The 17244-nt window shown below is 44.2% G+C and overlaps 1 protein-coding gene across 1 annotated transcript; it reads left to right on the top strand.

Moving 5' to 3' along the window:
- The first annotated feature begins 4112 nt into the window (after positions 1–4112).
- Positions 4113–15539, top strand: SMU1 (SMU1 DNA replication regulator and spliceosomal factor). Its single transcript, XM_086629440.1, has 12 exons — positions 4113–4196; positions 4510–4720; positions 4828–4980; positions 5507–5617; positions 6522–6650; positions 7937–8056; positions 8449–8565; positions 8763–8890; positions 11997–12123; positions 13408–13575; positions 13876–14028; positions 14674–15539. Exons 1-12 carry the CDS (start codon positions 4171–4173, stop codon positions 14770–14772), a joined length of 1542 nt encoding a protein of 513 aa, XP_086485566.1. The 5' UTR covers positions 4113–4170; the 3' UTR covers positions 14773–15539.
- Positions 15540–17244: the final 1705 nt, after the last annotated feature.

Genomic DNA, 17244 nt, shown 5'->3' with positions numbered 1-17244 from the left:
GGTAATGAGGCTGCAGCACAGGGTGTATGAAGAGATGCTGAGGGAACTGGGCTTCCCCAGCCTGGAGAAGAGACAACTGCGAGGTCCTCATGGGGTCATCCACTGCCTGAACAGCGGTTATGGAAAAAATGGAGCTAGACTCTTCTCAGAGGCAGACAAGGACAGGACATGAGGCAATGGGTACGTGCTGCAAGATGGGACATTCCAGCTGGGCATGAGAAAATTCTTCCATGTGACGGTGGTGCAACTCAGAGACCAGATATCTGTCCTTGGAGGTGCACAGAACTCAACCTGATCTAGCCTTGGACCGAGGAGTCGGACTACAGACCTCCAGAGATGCCTTCCTAACAAGACCTCCTGGTGATTCTGTGTTATGGTGAGAGGGAGGGAATATGGCTGCCTTGGTGGCTTTCGACTGCCCCTGCTCTGAAACATCCCTAGTGCCCAGGGAAGACCCGAGACACTATGTGCCTCTCCCTCCCAATGCCTGGACTGCTTTTCTCCTCGTGCAATGTTACCACGGGACGGAGGATGTTCGGTGTGTTCTCTCCACAGCTTGGCAACGGCTGGAAGCTGCGCGTCCCAGCAGGCTTGCCTGGAAGAAAGGTCTGAAAACCCAGAGCTGAGCTGGAAATGGCATCACTGTACTGTGCGGTGCTGTGGACCAGACCAGGAAGTAACACAGCTGCTGCAACACTGAGCCCCCTAACATGCTTTTGGAGATCTTCTCTGCTACCTCTTCAAGCAGTACTGTGTCTGTGCATCCACGGTTTTATTGATGCAGAGCAGGGATTGAGCAGCCAGAGGAATGAGACACAGGAGGAAAATGACTGCAGGCATGTACTAAAGTATTCAGCTTGTCCAGCTGAAAGAGATTTCTGCCAAACGATTTTATAAGGAATGAGGCATTTTACAGGAAAAGCAGGGCCTCTCCTCTCATTTCCTTTCCCCTCTTCTCTAGCAACTTCAAAGAAGAGAGGGGTCAAAACAGAGGCCAGGCAACTGGAACTGAGTTCCTGAGCCCTAAAGCCTAATTAGTCCAAGATACATTTCATTGGATATCTCTCAGAGACAGGCCTAAATTACCAATCCTCCCCGCCGTGCCTCCGAGGGTTGAATAAAGCCAGAACGTGGTCTGCAGTTTGCAGGGCCCCAGCAGCACCAGGGCTCTCTAGTGGACCTTGGGCCAAGCCTTGCCGGTGGCAGGGCTCTCCCAGCCCCCAAGGCTCTGTGTGGCCGCAGCTAAAACCCCCTCCCCCGGACAGGGATCATCCTCACCTCCCTAGTGCCTTGTCCCAGGGCTGCTGGCAAAGGAGTTGTGCAGACTAAAAACCCTCCAGCGCCATGTGGCGGTTGCCCCTTTGTTGCACCAGCTGAGGCTACCAAAGAGCCTTCAGCCATTTGAAATTGCCCTTCCAGCAGTTTTAGGCCCCCTCCTGATGTTAAACCCTGCTCCTGCCTCCCCTTGGCCAGGTGAGCCAAGCCCAGCTCCTGCCAGTTCTGTCTGCAGGCCACATGCCCCTTCCCACTTTGCAGCCCCTCTCCAGCTTCTTCGCATCCCTCCCCGATGGATGCCAAGCAGAGGGGATAATAATGTCCCTTGATCTGCATCTCCTCGTGTGGCCCGGCATGTGGTTTGTCTCACCAGCAGTGAGAAACAAAGCTTGGTTTTGCACAGGTTTAAGGACTTTCTGGAACTGCACAGCGATTTCAAGTCACACATCTCTCCCCACAAGATGTGGGTCTTGTGGCAGTTTTTGTTTCGAGACCCAGAAAAAAAATTCTTAAGAACAGAGAGACAGAAATAACACAGGCTGTTTCCTCTGTGCAGCCTCCCTGAAGACGCTGGCCCCAGAGATGTGCATCTTATTTTGAGATTATGGCAAACGTACTTCAACGGAAGGACTCATTTCCGGCCTTGTGGTCTGAAAGCTGAGACAAGTACAACTCTACTGCAGGTCACTAGACTGTAATTTAGAGAGCAGAGAAAGGAGATCATTGTCACCGTAAGCTTATGTGGCCTCCTGATGTCATAGCACAGCTTTAGAGCATAGGAAACTACGCCTTGCAGCTTTTGAGGCAGCGGACAGTCGCCCATGCAGCCATACGGCTGTCTGGCAGGGAAAGCGAGGTCCTCACAGGTGTACAGCTACCCTAAGCTGTGGGCTGTGACTTTGCACCCCAGTGAGCACCCGGATCCTGCTCTCCAGCCACTGCAGATGGGTGACCTGGTCAGCATAAGGCACAGCTCGCTCCTGGTTTGGTGCTCAAGCTGCTCTTCCAGGGAAGAGAGCAGCAGGAATGCAGAAGGAGAGTGCAGAAAACTGACTACTTTTGAATCGGGAGGTATTTGAAAATTATTTTATTAAATTTTCTGCCAGGAAAAAAAGGTAGAATTCTTCCCTTAAAAACTTTGATTCCAAGGCACTAGCTCAGCTCTCACTTACTTAAAGAGCAGGTCTGGGACCAATGAGGACTGGGTTCAACTTCCTTTTACTGTAGATCATCTGTGCTGTCTAACTGCAGCAAGACTGTTTATCTCCTTTTGCATCCATTTCTCAGTGGAGCCAAAATATGAAATGGAAACCTTTCCTTCCCTTATGTAATGCCCTGCCAGAGTTGGCATCCTGCGAGTGTAGGCTGGAAGGACCTCTGGAGGTCTCCAGACGCAGGACTGCTGCCAGCACCAGAGCAGGTTGGCTGTAGCTGCGTCTAGCCACAAAGCCGGAGTCTGCTTCTCATGTGCTTGCGCAGCAGCACTTCATGCGTTGGGACCCTTTTCTAGGAGGAAGTTCACGGAAAGCTCTGACTCATTGCACAGGGAGGTTTAGCTGGGGTGTCCACCTCCCTCTGCAGCTATCAGGGAAGGAAGGCCAGATAGGGTAAACAGCACCAGCATCCGTCCAGTCTGTTAGCGTGTTCCTGTGCTGGTTTCACTTTTCAGAAAAACACCATCCTGAGGACTGTGATGGTTAAGGACCAAGTAGCCTGCCTGTTTGGCTTTTCCTGCTAGAGGCCAGCACATGGGAGGGACGGCAAGCAGGAGGGCACCAGTTGAATTTACTGACGGATTGAACAAGATTCCTATGTGTTGCCAGCACAAAAATAGCTGCCATTTTATGGCTTTGCTTTGTTACAGTCTGGATCAGACTTGTTTTCAAAACAACCTTCAAGAGACATAAATACACCCGTCATTGAAAACAAATATGCCTGGAATGATTAGCTGATCCTTCCCGGCAGTAATCCCCGCACCTCTGTAACAGCAGTTAAAAAAAAAATGAGTTGGGATCACGGAGAGGAAACAACAGCATGCAAAACGTTAAGCCGTGTGCCTCACTCACTATTTTTTCAACTTCATGCTATTGGATTACTTCTTAAGCACTCTGGGGACGGAGACAGCGAAGAACAGCTTTTGTTGGCAAAGGCAGGCAGTTTCTCACGCACGGCTCTATTTTCCATGGCTCATCCTGCAAATTGTACGCTGAGCCTAAAAAAACAGTGAGGAACGAGCCGATCCAGGAGGGGCCGAGCACGGCGGATTTCACGTCCCCGTACGCCGGCAGCCCAGCGCCGGTACTGGCCACTCACCGGGAGCAGCTGGGAAGTGCCCCGCGCTGGGGAGACACGAGCAGCACGACCCCCCGTGCTGCCCAGGGAGCGACGAGCTCCTTTCCACCCCAAGCCTGTGCGCAGCCGGGAGGGGCAGCCAGCTGGTGGCTTGCGCTGCGCCGCGGGCCTTAAGCCCCATCCTCACTCCAGCCAACCCACCCGATGAGTAACGGCGCGGACGGGGAGGCTGCGGGGTCTCCGGCACCGCCGAGGACGGGCCCGCAGGCCCCGGGTGCCCCAGCTCGGGCGTCCCCGGCCGACCTCCACCCGACGCGGCGCCCCGCGGCCCCCACCCCCGACTCCCCGCGCCGTGACGGCGCGCCACCGCCAGGGCGCGCGCGACCCGCCCCGCCGCCGTAGCGGCGCGGGGCGGTCCCAGTGCGCGTGCGCGTGCCCGCTCCCGCCCGCTCCCGCCCACCTCCGCCACGTCACGCCGCCCCCGGTCAGGCGGCGGGGGCGGTGCCTGGCGGCGTGGCGCGCAGCGGAAGGGGCGGAGCGTGAGGAAGGAAGTGGTGTTGGAAGCGGCGGGCGGCCTGTTGTGAGCGGGGACGGCGGCTCAAGATGTCGATCGAAATCGAATCCTCCGAGTGCGTATGATGGTGGCGGGGAGGGGTGGCGGTGTTGCGGGGTGGTGGTGGTGGCGGCGGTGGCGGCGGCGGCGGCGGGAGGGAGGGGACGGGACGGGACGGGACGGTGAAGGCCGGCCGATGCGGAGCCGTTGTGGGGCAACATGGCCGTGGGGGAGGGCCTGTCCCTGAGGCGATCGGGGAACGCAAGAGCGGCGGCGGGGGCTGTGGCGGTGGCAGCAGGGCGGACGGGACGTGGCTGCGGCGGCTGGGGAGAGCGGTGGGGAAGGGCAGCCCGGGAGGCTGGTGCCGTGACCGCGCCGTTCCCCTGCAGCGTGATCCGGCTGATCATGCAGTACCTGAAGGAGAACAGTCTCCACCGAGCCCTCGCCACTCTTCAGGAGGAAACGACCGTGTCCCTCAACACGGTGGACAGCATTGAGAGCTTTGTGGCAGACATCAACAGCGGGCATTGGGACACCGTGCTGCAAGCCATACAGTCGCTGAAGCTGCCCGACAAGACCCTCATTGATCTCTACGAGCAGGTTAGTGAGTGCCGGCAGTGTGGGGGGTTTTCTCGTCTGGGTGGAAGCCCCTCTCTGGAGTTTTCCGCTTACCCTTTGCTGATGCTGAAGTTTGTCTCTTGATGCAGGTTGTGCTGGAGTTGATTGAGCTTCGGGAGCTAGGTGCTGCCAGGTCTCTCCTGAGACAAACAGATCCTATGATCATGCTCAAACAAACTCAGCCAGAGCGGTACATCCACCTTGAAAACCTTCTGGCCAGGTCCTACTTTGACCCTCGTGAGGTAAGTTATGCTCTTTCTAGAGGCCTCATGATGCTGTCTTGCGTGACCCTCAGCATGGGCCCGAGTTGCTAATGGCATCTTTTCTTTTCTGTTCTGGGAGTGAGAGCATGCAGCTTCCCAGTTTGATGATTTTACACGTTCTGTGAAGCGTTTGGGCAATGATGTAGGACACTTGATCATGAGGCAGCAGAGCAGTGGTTTTGGGGGGAGTTTTATACCTGTATTCTGCCACAGGATGACATCTGTGTCTTACTTTTCCTGTCTTATCTAGACAGAAAAAAATGTACATTTTTGTAAACAAAATTGTTGTTGTCTAATAAGAAGGTATTATTTCTGACTGATTATGTCAGTCTGACGTTTTTAGTGAAAGCATATCCCAGATATTTTGAGGGTTGGTGTTAAAGAGAGAGGCTGTTTTGAAGGCCTAATAGAAAATTAATCAGGAAGGGGCTTCAGTTCAAAGCAGTGAATGTTTTTATGGAAAGTAGTTTACAAGAATCTCTTCTTAAAAATGACTTATCTCTAGGCATATCCAGATGGAAGTAGCAAAGAGAAGCGGAGAGCTGCTATTGCACAAGCTTTAGCTGGAGAAGTCAGCGTGGTACCTCCGTCTCGTCTTATGGCGCTGTTGGGGCAGGTAATTCTTGAAAAATTTTTTCGTAGCTGTGTCAGTTTCTGTAGATATTTGCTGTGTAAAACTAACTATGATGTAGTTGATTGTCCAGCTCTGTAAAAGTAAAGCTTAAATATCGCACATTTACGTCTGTTATAGTTAAGAATGGTGTTTTCTCCATGAGGCAAGGATTTATCGGTTGTAGGAGAAGTCAGCACTCCAGTGTTAGATTTCTACCCACAGAATAAATACTCAGCGCACAGAGAAGATTATTTTCAGAGTACATACTAACACACACTGTTTCCATTGTTCTACTTAAAACACTTTTTTGATTCTCAGAACGTATTCATTGATACTCTATGTGCACAGTATTTCACATACTTTGCTGGTTTGTGACTTAGATCTTACTTTTTAAGTTTGTTATGCTGCGTACTCTGTATAAAAGGTGTGTCCTGTGACTGAAGGCAGTCTCTGCTAAAGGGATTCTATAAGATTCAGTCTTTTGGATGAAGTTCACTTGTGCCTTCTGAGAAGGCTTATGTATAATTTTTAATGTTAATGTATGCAGTTCTAGACAAATAGACAACAGGTTGTGTAATGTAAAGTAACACAAGGTTGAACTCATGCTGTGTACGTACTGTATGTGCTGCGTACTGAAGGTAGAATGAGAAGGGTGGGCCTGAGTTGTTCTTACTTGCACAATTCATTTGGGGATAATATTCTGTTCTGTGGTCATGAGTTAAGAGTGTAATCTGGTAAGTCTTGTTTCAAGTGATAGTTTGGAGTGTCTTTGTCTCAAACTATACAGATGCACAATTTGTAAGGGTACAAGAAACTATTGCTGTATTGTGTTAAGTAGAAGCAAGTTTTGATGAGGAAGATGTATGTTAAGTGGTATCTAACTGTATGGCTTTCAACTCCTCAAAAGGCACTGAAATGGCAGCAGCATCAAGGCCTGCTTCCTCCTGGTATGACAATTGACTTGTTCAGAGGCAAAGCAGCTGTGAAAGATGTAGAAGAAGAAAAGTTCCCCACACAGCTGAGCAGACATATTAAGGTGATGTTGTATTTGCTTTTGTGTGTTTTACTGCTGCTTGTTCCTTCCTGTGTTTTATGTTGGGAGATAAGACTAAACCTTCTGTTTAGTCTAATTCTTTGGTTTTCTTTTTTGTAAGCCATTTCCCTCTCTTTCTCTCTGTTTGTGGTGTTTTGGTTTGGGTTTTTTTTGTTTGTTTGTTTGTTTTAATTGCTTCTCCGTGTTTTACCTTGTCGGTAAACTTTTCATGAGAGTCTGAAATGAGGTCTCTAAACAAGATTGGGTGATCATGGTGTTTGTGAATATGATAAATGTATTATTTGTTTCTTTGACTTCACAGTTTTCAGAAGTAACTTGCTTAATCCCCTTTTTTACTAGTGCAAGGAATACTCATGTCTTAAACTTCTATGCCTGAGTATTAGCTTCTGTGAACTACTTAAGTTTTGTTAATAAGCTACTACATACCAGGTCTACTAATACTATCAGTATCCCCTTTTTAAGGATTTTATCACATAGATTTCGAAAGAGAAAGAAAACTGCTGTAATGACATAATTGTCCTGCAGTGCTCACAGTGTGGAATAGGCTTCACCAAGCGATTCTGTTCAGTGACAAGTGTTAGTTCACTATGCTGGCTCTACTAGTTCTCACAGTGAAGGGAAGATAATGTTTTTCAGAAGTCTTGAGTTGGACTTGTGAAATAAATTTGTTGTGTTCAGAAGCAGCTTGGTGAAAATGCTTTATTAGAACTTGTTTTGTTTGCCAGTACTGATCTTGGATTTTTTTTATTGATGAATGAAAACTTTTCTATACTTAGTTGTCATGGTCACTTATCTTTAAAAATTTAGAAATTTTAAAAATTGTATGTAAAAAATACCAAACATTCTCTGTGAAAACTTCACTGGAGAAACATCACTCCTAATGAAGCAGCTTGTACTACTTCAGAAATTTTCTAAATTCTGCTAGGGGTGTATGTTGTGTACCAGGAAGGTGTTTGTTAACATACATAGTTCACTGCAAAACCAAAAATACTGAGGCAACCAGCCCAGCTGCTGCTGTAAGCATGCAGTGTTTGATGTAAGTTTCATAGATACTACCAGATCAAAAGGAGGAGGGTTTTTCTTGTTTGTTTTGAAGTGTTAGTATGTAGATATTGACAGGTTTTTAGTACCTTGACATTAAATTTGTGAATGCATACCTCTAGAAAATACTGGATTTTTGTCAGCTAAATGAGACAACAGTTTTATTTTGCTGAGTTGCTGCTTTTAAATTGCTTATTAGGCTTTATATGTATTCTCTTATAAAACAGTTTGGGCAGAAGTCGCATGTCGAGTGTGCTCGATTTTCCCCAGATGGACAGTATCTGGTTACTGGTTCTGTTGATGGTTTCATTGAAGTATGGAACTTCACTACTGGAAAGATTAGGAAGGTAAGCTGCACCTTATTTCGCACGGGTAGTTCATCGTCCAGGTTTTATTCATTGAGATTATGTTTGTTTTCATTTCTCAGGGACTGTGAATCTGAAATAGATGGCTGCTTGGGTGATTCAAATATTGGTCTGGAATCTTACATGAGTTTAATTGTCTGGTTTGTCGTAGAATTCCTTCTCTGCGATAACATTTATTTTTTTCCTTTCTGGATCATCGTTGTTGCTTCTAAAATGGCGGCAGTAGCACTTCCTTGTTCTTGTAAGGCTGTGAGGTGTGCTTGATGATATAAAATATAACTGAAGTTAGAACTGCTAGCACTTCTGCACTTTCCCTTAAAATATATTCCGTTGAATGCAGTATTTTAACTGATGGATCTTCTGCTTTCATTTAGGATCTGAAATACCAGGCACAAGATAATTTTATGATGATGGATGATGCAGTCCTGTGCATGTGCTTCAGTAGAGATACAGAAATGCTAGCAACCGGAGCGCAAGATGGAAAGATCAAGGTACAAATCTTTTCGTATGATGTGTTGGTAGACCTGGTGACGGGAAAGATTCACTTGCATTTGCAGTAATGTTGCAACTCTGTATAAAACCAAATGCTGTTTCGCATGGCTCAGAAATGGATACATATTGGCTCTGATGTTTCTGTGATCTCATAACAAAGTAACCAACTCTGTTTCATTTGCCGTTTCCTCTCCAGGTGTGGAAAATCCAGAGTGGTCAGTGTCTGAGAAGATTTGAACGAGCACACAGTAAAGGTGTTACATGCCTCAGTTTCTCTAAGGACAGCAGCCAAATTCTTAGTGCTTCTTTTGATCAGACAATCAGGTAAATAAACTGAGAATGCATGAGCTACAGTGCAGGAGAAAAGAAAACAGAATTTTCACATTGAACAGTTAAACTTTTGAATATAGTCATTTGACATGGGATTTGATTCTTTTACGTTGAGTTTTAGTACTAATATGAGAGCATGACTCCATAGGGATTTTACCTTTCGCCTTGCTTAACTTGCATTATTCCAGGGCTAGAGACGAGTGCTTCTGCTCTATTGTCATTTACATCCACTGTGCACCTTTTCTTTCTGGGAGACAGAAAGAAACAACTGTTTCTTAAGAAACAGTTGTGTCAACCTTCAAAAATATTTTAAAATAAGCTTGAGGTAAAAAAGATCTCAGGTAACAGGGTACTGACATTTTTTGAAACAGCCTAAACAGCCTAATTGTACTCACTGGCTTTAATAGATCACTCTTCTTAAGTGCACAGTTCCTCCAAGAGACAACCTCCAGGAAGTGAAATTCTGTTTGTACGTAAGGAAAAACTTCCTTTTTTTTCCCCTTGAGAAAGAAGCAGTGCTTTGGCAGCGCTGAGATAGTTGAGTCAGGCTGGAGTGGATCTCAACCCTCGAAGACTTTCAAAGCTAAATTGAACAAGACCATGAGTGACTCGGAAGTTGACATTGCTTTGAGGAGAGCGGTAGAATAGAGGTCTTCTGAGGACTCTTCCAGATGAAGTTATTCTGTGATTTTTTCTGACATGTGCCACTCTTTTCGAATCTCTGTTAGAGAAAAATCACGCAGCCAGATGGTTTATATGTTTGTGCTGGCAAGAGGAAAAAAACCTTTCAGTGATGAAAAAGAGCCATAGAGACAGGATCATTTTTCTCTTCACTCCCAAAAGATAATTCCCATTCCAGGCTGTCTCTGCAGTTCTACTTTTGGGCATGGGAATCCTTTCTGTTTGTCATGCAAATCATCGCTTGCTGTGTGGCACCAGCACTATGTTGGGATATAAGCTGTGGGTTTTTTTAACCAATCTGTATAGTTTGATTTTTGCATTGTTTGTGGCATTCCTTTTGGGCAGTGAAACTGTTCGTGGTGTTGAAGACCCACAAGCTGAGATCTTGGGAACCCAGGAACAGGAGTCAAGTTTTTCTACAAACTCTGGAGTTGCTTCGGTGCACAGTCCAGTTAGTGTAGTTTAACAAGTTGATAGCGTGTCACTTCATATCCGACTGCTGTAACTGAGATCTGTCTGCAGAAAACCCAAGGAACTACATCCCTCTTAATGTGGTTGGGCTAAACTGAACAAACTTGGTATCACCTGACACTTCCGCAGACATACATACGTATGGTTACTGCAGCTTACCTGGTGTGCAGATGACCTATTAAGCAGCAGCATGATAAAGGAGTAGGTTGTTGTGGGACAGGTATGAAGGTGGTTGGGCTTGCATCCATGCTCTAAGAAAGCTCAAGCGTCTGTGCAACCTGTGTAAGGCAGACAAGGCATATGTTATAAAATAGTTTAACTTAGAAGGTACCTCTAGAGGTCTCTAGTCCAATGCTCTTCTCAAAGCATAACCAACCTCTCAGTTAGGGCAACTTGCTCAGGGCCTTGTCCAGCTGAGTTCTCCACGGCATTTCTTGGCATCTGTCCTTGGGCTGTACAACCCTCTAGGAGAAAATCCTGTTTGGATGTAAAAAAGGATGTTTTGGTTTGGGTTTTGGTTTGTAACTTGTGCCCTTTGCCTCTTGTACTTTAGCTGTGCACCTGAGAGAAGAATCTGACTCCATTTATTCTGTAAAAACTTGTTAGGTAGTGAAGTTAACCAAATAGTTAAAATTTTGCAGGTGTTTAGTAACTTATTTTTTTCTCCTTTTTCTCCTTTTTCTCCTTTTTCTCCTTTTTCTCCTTTTTCTCCTTTTTCTCCTTTTTCTCCTTTTTCTCCTTTTTCTCCGGCCGTCTTAGTGACCCCTTAGTTGGGGCCCAAAACAGGACACAGTCCTCCAGAGGTGGCTACGCCTCTGCCAAGTAGGGGGGAACCTTGATCTGCAGACCATGCCTCTCCTATTGGATCTGGTGTGTGCTGTGCCTCAATGCTACAGCACACTGCTGGCTTCCACTTTGTTCTCCCCAGGTCCTTTGCTGCAGACCCTCCTCTGTTCTCAGCATCAGGAGGTTTCTCTCACTCCATCTGTCTGGTTTGTCAAGGTTTCCAACTTCCTCATCTGTCTTTTTCAAAATTGAGTTGCACAGTGTGGATCTTACATTGTTAATCAAATCAATCCAGTGCTTAATGGCTGGGTACGTTTTACGTTGAGTTCAATGGGATTATGTAATAGCTTTAAGCTCTTGGCTGTGCTGTAAAACTTAGTGGTACCAATGGTACTGCTTTAGATGAAAACAAAGAAATGTGTGGATCTGGAGGCACAGTAAACAGGCATTACAAAACATCTTAATAAGAGATGTCAATCAATCTGTTTAAATCTTGATATATATGAACTGTAGCATAAGCATTTTAATTGACATTAAGTAAGGTTGGATGCTAAAAGAAGGACAGCCAGCTTCAAATGGAGTAAGGAATTTCATTCTCAAGGCTTCAGACTTGTGTTTGAAAACTGTATTTCTGTAGCCAGTAGGTACTACAATTTAAGGCTGATACAGATTAACAATATAACTCCCTTTTAGATGACTGAGCAAACTCTTCACAGAGTTGCACAGTAAGAGGTAGCGGTAACAGCTAGCAAAAGAGAAATTCTGACTGGGTATAAGGAAAGAATTTTTCTTAGCTCAACTGGACAAGGCCTTGATCAAAGCCCTGAGCAAGCTGACCTTACTTAAAGCTGAGGAGTCTGTTGGACTGGAGACTTCCACACTTAATTCTGTAATTTTGCGTCAGCTTTGTAGTTTCCTCTTACATCGTCTTGTCTTCTAATACGTGCAGTGTATATTACATACAGGTCCTTGAGGCTGAAGACTAATGGTATTTCCCTAAGCTTTGCACAGGAGCACATAATGCCTTTGATGAAAGAGGCTTGTGATAAGACTTACTGGCTTAAAATAGCACTTTTTATTGTTGCCCATCAAAAGTATGGTGAAGCCAGAGAGTGGTTCAGACTACCTCAGTTGCTCACTCAGTTATGATCTCTGTTGACAGAATTCATGGATTAAAATCTGGGAAAACCTTAAAGGAATTCCGTGGTCATTCTTCCTTCGTCAATGAAGCAACTTTTACCCAGGACGGCCACTATATTATCAGTGCATCCTCTGATGGCACAGTGAAGGTAAGATAGCATTTACGCTTTGTGACTAGCACATTCAGACCTCTTTGCATGTTGTAGCTGATTTAACTGCTACAGTCATTGGAGAAGGACTGGGGGTTGTTGGCAAAAATAAAACTTCCTGCTTGTGACCTTTGCTGTAGGCTAGTGTGAATGAGAACTAATGAAGTTTCGTACTGTGCTTACAGACTGCCGCAGAGCCTGTTTCTGCTGTATTTATGAAAGGAGGACAGAAGTGCAGTACTTACCTGCCTGTTCCTGCTTTATTCTAGAAATAGGTTGACTGTGACACCTCTTATGTGGATGGGGATTCCCTGGTCTGAAATAATGGCATTTTCTTGCTTACTGTGTTGGACACCTGTTAATTCCTTGGTGCTTAGGAGTCCGTTGCTGTGTAAGCTAAGTAATCTAGCATTAATGAAACTGGTTGTAGAAGTGATAGGTTTGGCTTCTAGTCTTGGCAAAGACTAGAACTATTCACTGTGTAGTAGTTAAGAGGAGTAAAGCATTGTCATGTACAGGGCATTACTGACTAATAACAAATAAATGAATAAATGAAAGAGCTACCTTAAGTAGGATGTTGATGCAGTGCATGGGGACTGGGTAAACAGATCCAGTTTGTAGATGTGGCCTAGGAGATTTTGCTCATATTAAATGCAGCGTTACTTCAAACTTGCACTCTTTGCTAGGCTGCCCCAGTCAGGGGAATAGCATAAGAAGGTGGCATCTTTCATTTTGATTGTACTAGTATGAAAACAACAAAAATATTCCAAGATGGTCAGTTACATTTTATTATAAATATTACACAAGCATTTTCATTTCCTCTTGCTAAACAGCTAGAACAGCCTGGTGTTGAGCCTGAAGCAGCTCTAAGCTGGGATGATATCAATGAGGCTTTACTTTCTCGGCAATTTTTGTGTCTGTCTTGTGTAAGGCAAATTGCGTGTGCAGAGGCTGCACTGCACATGTATTCACAGATACCAGCTGAAACCAGAAAGCAAGTCTGGAATGACTCCTCAGGGAATATGCTTAATGAAAGGGAGCCAGCCTGAATTTGGATAATGGAAATTCACCCTCAGTTCTGTTGTAGTGAAATTGTTCACGGTGTCCACACTTCAAAATGGATGTGATTGATTTTTTTTTTTAAAGTCTGCTTCAAACTACAATTTTTGAAATCCATATTTCCCTTCAGGAGCCTTAAAAAAACCTGAGTCTTGTATCCTGAATCAGCTTTTTTTTGTTTAATTTCGTAAAGCTAATTGGTTTTACATTTATTTTTCATACTAGGTTTGGAACGTGAAGACGACAGAGTGCTCAAACACCTTCAAATCTCTTGGCAGCACTGCTGGGACCGACATTACTGTGAACAGTGTCATTCTGCTGCCTAAAAACCCAGAACACTTCGTTGTTTGCAACAGATCGAACACAGTCGTCATTATGAATATGCAAGGACAAGTATGTGATCTTACTGTTGTCCTTTCAAGTCTCTGTCTCTCGGTCACTTTAAGAATGCCAAAAGCATCGTTCATAACCTAGCCTTGGGTTAAACCTGGTTTCTCCAGTCTGCTTTCATGACAAACTGTTCTGTACCCAGGTTGTAGAACAACCTGACTTGCAGAAAGCAGCTGCAGCTATGGAGGGATCCCATGTTCTAAACAGACCTAGTACTGCCCTAATTTTTTTGCCCTGAACATAGTAATTATGGTGCTGTAGTTTAATCCTGAAAAATATTTTTTTGGGGTTGTGTCTTTACAGATTGTAAGAAGCTTCAGCTCTGGTAAAAGAGAAGGTGGTGACTTTGTCTGCTGTGCGCTTTCACCTCGTGGCGAATGGATCTACTGTGTTGGTGAAGATTTTGTGCTCTACTGCTTTAGCACAGTGACTGGCAAGCTGGAGAGAACTTTGACAGTAAGTTCTTAGATTTGAGCTTTTGCAGAATTCTAAACACAAGGATGGTCTAATTGTTCATTATTTATGAAGTCCAAAAGGAGAAGTCTGTAAGGAGAAGTCTTAAACCCAGGAATCTCTCACCTCTAGCAGCCATGATTGGTTCTGGAACACATTCCAGAACACTAGGCTGTAGAATGTCTTTAGGTTTTTTTAGAACCATTTTAGTTTTACCCGCCAAGCCAAGAGTGAATTGGTTCAAACTTTTTTTGAACTAGAGTGTATCTTGATGTGGGCACTGTCTGATGGAGAATCTGACCAAGCTGTCAGATTTGAAGCTGTCGGGAATGAATTTGCCTTGGATTAAATTAAAGAGCAATACGAGCTTGAACGTCTAGATTTAGTAGGGAACACTTAAATGTTGTGGATTTCAGTGGAAGTAAACCTTCGCTGAACTGTCCCTTGCCCAACAAAAAGTCCCTGCTATGTCACAAAAATTGTTGTTTGGAACTTAACACTAGGGGGTATGTTCTTCTGTTTTTGTTGTGTGCACAAAGCATGTTAAACCTCAGTCCAGCTTTCCTCTAGTTCTTTTTCAAAGAGAATATTCGGCTTGAATCTGCTAAAGGAAGAATCTCCTGATGCATCTTTCTGCTTATTCTCTAGGTGCATGAAAAAGATGTCATTGGCATTGCTCATCACCCCCACCAGAACCTGATTGCCACTTACAGTGAAGACGGCCTCCTCAAGCTCTGGAAGCCATAGCTTGGTTTTAGAATAAGCTGTGAAGTGTGCCTGTTAGCTGCAGGTTATCCATGTTTGTACTTTGGCGAGGTCTAAAGGCACGGAGTGCGGTATTTGCTCAGTTTTCAGTTCAGTTTTCCAGAGAATGACATTTTTACTTCTTGGTCTAAAGTTAGGTAGATTGATGCTTAAATATAGCATCAGTTAATTTCAAATACTTTTAATTTGAAATACTTTAAATTTCAAATATTTTTACCACAGTAGCTGAAGCAACTTCAGTGAGAGTGTTTTTTCTGTCTCCTGAAGTCTGTACTGTACTCTTCCTACAGTATTTATAAAAGTTGAACGACCTGCGAACTATACAGACTTACAAGTGGTTGCTGACTTCCTAGAATACAGTAAAATGCTTTTTCTATTTGCGTGAATTATGTGGAATGGGAAAGCTGTCTCTTCACTGCTGAAGCAAAGGCACAGTTTTCCTGGAACGCAGATGAGGCTGCTCTGTTTTCAGTTTGAAGGCAGAGGCTTTTCTAGTCCAATGGGGTTTGCTGTGTTCAGTTTTCACTACAATTTTTCCAATTATACCTATGAAGTAGTGTCACACAGCTTCCTCGGAACGAAACTATTCTCCATCTCCTAGCACTTCCTGCTATAAACCTGCCTAATGTGGCAGTGAGATATAGTTGGGTTTGGTTTTTTTGTTTGTTTGTTTGTGGTTTTTCAAGGTGCGGTGTTTTTTTTCTTCTGTTCTTTTGTTCTACTTCACTTCCAGGCTAAAAGGAATTATTACCTGGGCCCTCTTCGTGTAAGTGCATAATGTCTTCAGACCAGCTTTGACTGAAGCAGGCCTCAGGGGATCAATATTTTAAAACATGTGAAAGCTGGTTTATGTAGGCCAAGCAGGCACACGCTGCAGTAGTTTTGTTTTTTTTTCCAGTGTACTCAGTTTAGCTTCCTATTTTCCCAAAAGAGCATGGCATACTTAAGCTTTAAATAATTATTTGTAAGATTTTTTTTTTAATATCATATACCTAGTTAAGGTGATTCTTAGATCCCATGCTATGATAAAAAGAAGCTTTCAGGCTCTTCAGTTTGGAGCAGATGGTGATTCCGTTTGAGGTCTTGAGTAATGCACACTTACGTACGTACACCAGAAGTTTCTAAAGTCTGACCATAATTTTTCTAGGATGCAGCAAAAAATGAGGTTTTGTCTGTAATGATGAGACAAATGTATGTAGATTTCACTCTGCTGCACTGTTTCCTGTCCTCACTCTTGTAGAATGCTTTCCTGCCACAGTAATCTTTCAAACTGTAATAGATTCTCTTTGACTTACTGGATTAGTTCCAATTTAAATAATGTCACAGTTTTTTTTCAGCTGCAGGGCTTGATCCTAATGCGAGTATTGGTTGTCAGCACTGACTGGCGCCCTTGGTTGGTGTATGTTCATACTGGTCTAAGGAAATGGAGAAAAATTTCAGCTTAACTTTGCTTGTTCACTACAACTGTAGCGTTTTATTCTATGTTTAGCTGTAATATTTTGATTCCTAAGTTGTTTTTTACTTGCTTAGGTATGGCAATAAAGTTATTTTTTAGACAACAAAAAAGCGATTTTTTTTTTTTTCCCCCCCTCTGCCTGAAAAGGCACTAGTCTGTCGGAAACATCTGACAGTAATACGTCTGATAAGATCCTCTAGCAATTACTACTTTTGATACAGGAGAAGATCTTGACAAAACATTTTTAATATTAACTTGTGGTTCATGTTGCCTTCAGATTACACAGAACTGCTAATCCTCAATGTAAACTACATCTTACATTGTTCTTTAAAAGAAAAGTAGTTGTAGCAAAGAAAATGGTCAGAATCTTGAATGTTTAAAGCTTAAACATTTTCTAGCTTAAAATGTGAGGAAAATGTGGCATTTCTTATGCTTTTTATTTAACTCTTTATTTAAAGAGTTTCAGAGTTTATTGCATCAGATACCGAAGACAAAAAAGCAAATTCTACTAACACTTATGAAAGGGCAATGGTAAAAGTTACCTCCTGGGCTGCACCTGTAATTTATAAAATAGCTGGCAGTTGTCACAAAAGTACAATGATAATCTTGAAAATATTAATTTTTTAAATGTGAAATGTAATTTTTTTTCTTTACATAAATGTTGATCTTTTTAATGTAATCTAGGAAGACATTTTCTCTCTGGAGAATCAGCCAAGTGTTATGCCACTTACCTGTGGCAACGTCTATTGCTTTAACTAATATTAAAGAAAGCATTGTTCACCCCTGGGCCTTGCTTTGTTCTTGAATTATTTTGCTTGGAGCTGGCGAGTTCCGTCATGCGTTTGTGAGGGGAGTGGCGCGTAGCAAAAGTCTCATAGGTCAGTTCCTCCTCCTGTTTCTGAGCTGGATATGAATGAATTTCAGCCTTGCTCGGGTGGAATCAGCTGCCTGTCTGCGTGTGCTTGCAGAACGTATGTGGAAGAGCTACTGCCATCTCA

Source organism: Tauraco erythrolophus, chromosome Z, assembly GCF_009769465.1.
Source record: "Tauraco erythrolophus isolate bTauEry1 chromosome Z, bTauEry1.pri, whole genome shotgun sequence".
NCBI classification, from domain to species: domain Eukaryota; kingdom Metazoa; phylum Chordata; class Aves; order Musophagiformes; family Musophagidae; genus Tauraco; species Tauraco erythrolophus.
The sequence above is the reverse complement of the archived record's forward strand: the minus strand, read 5'-3'. Positions and strand labels throughout refer to the sequence as shown.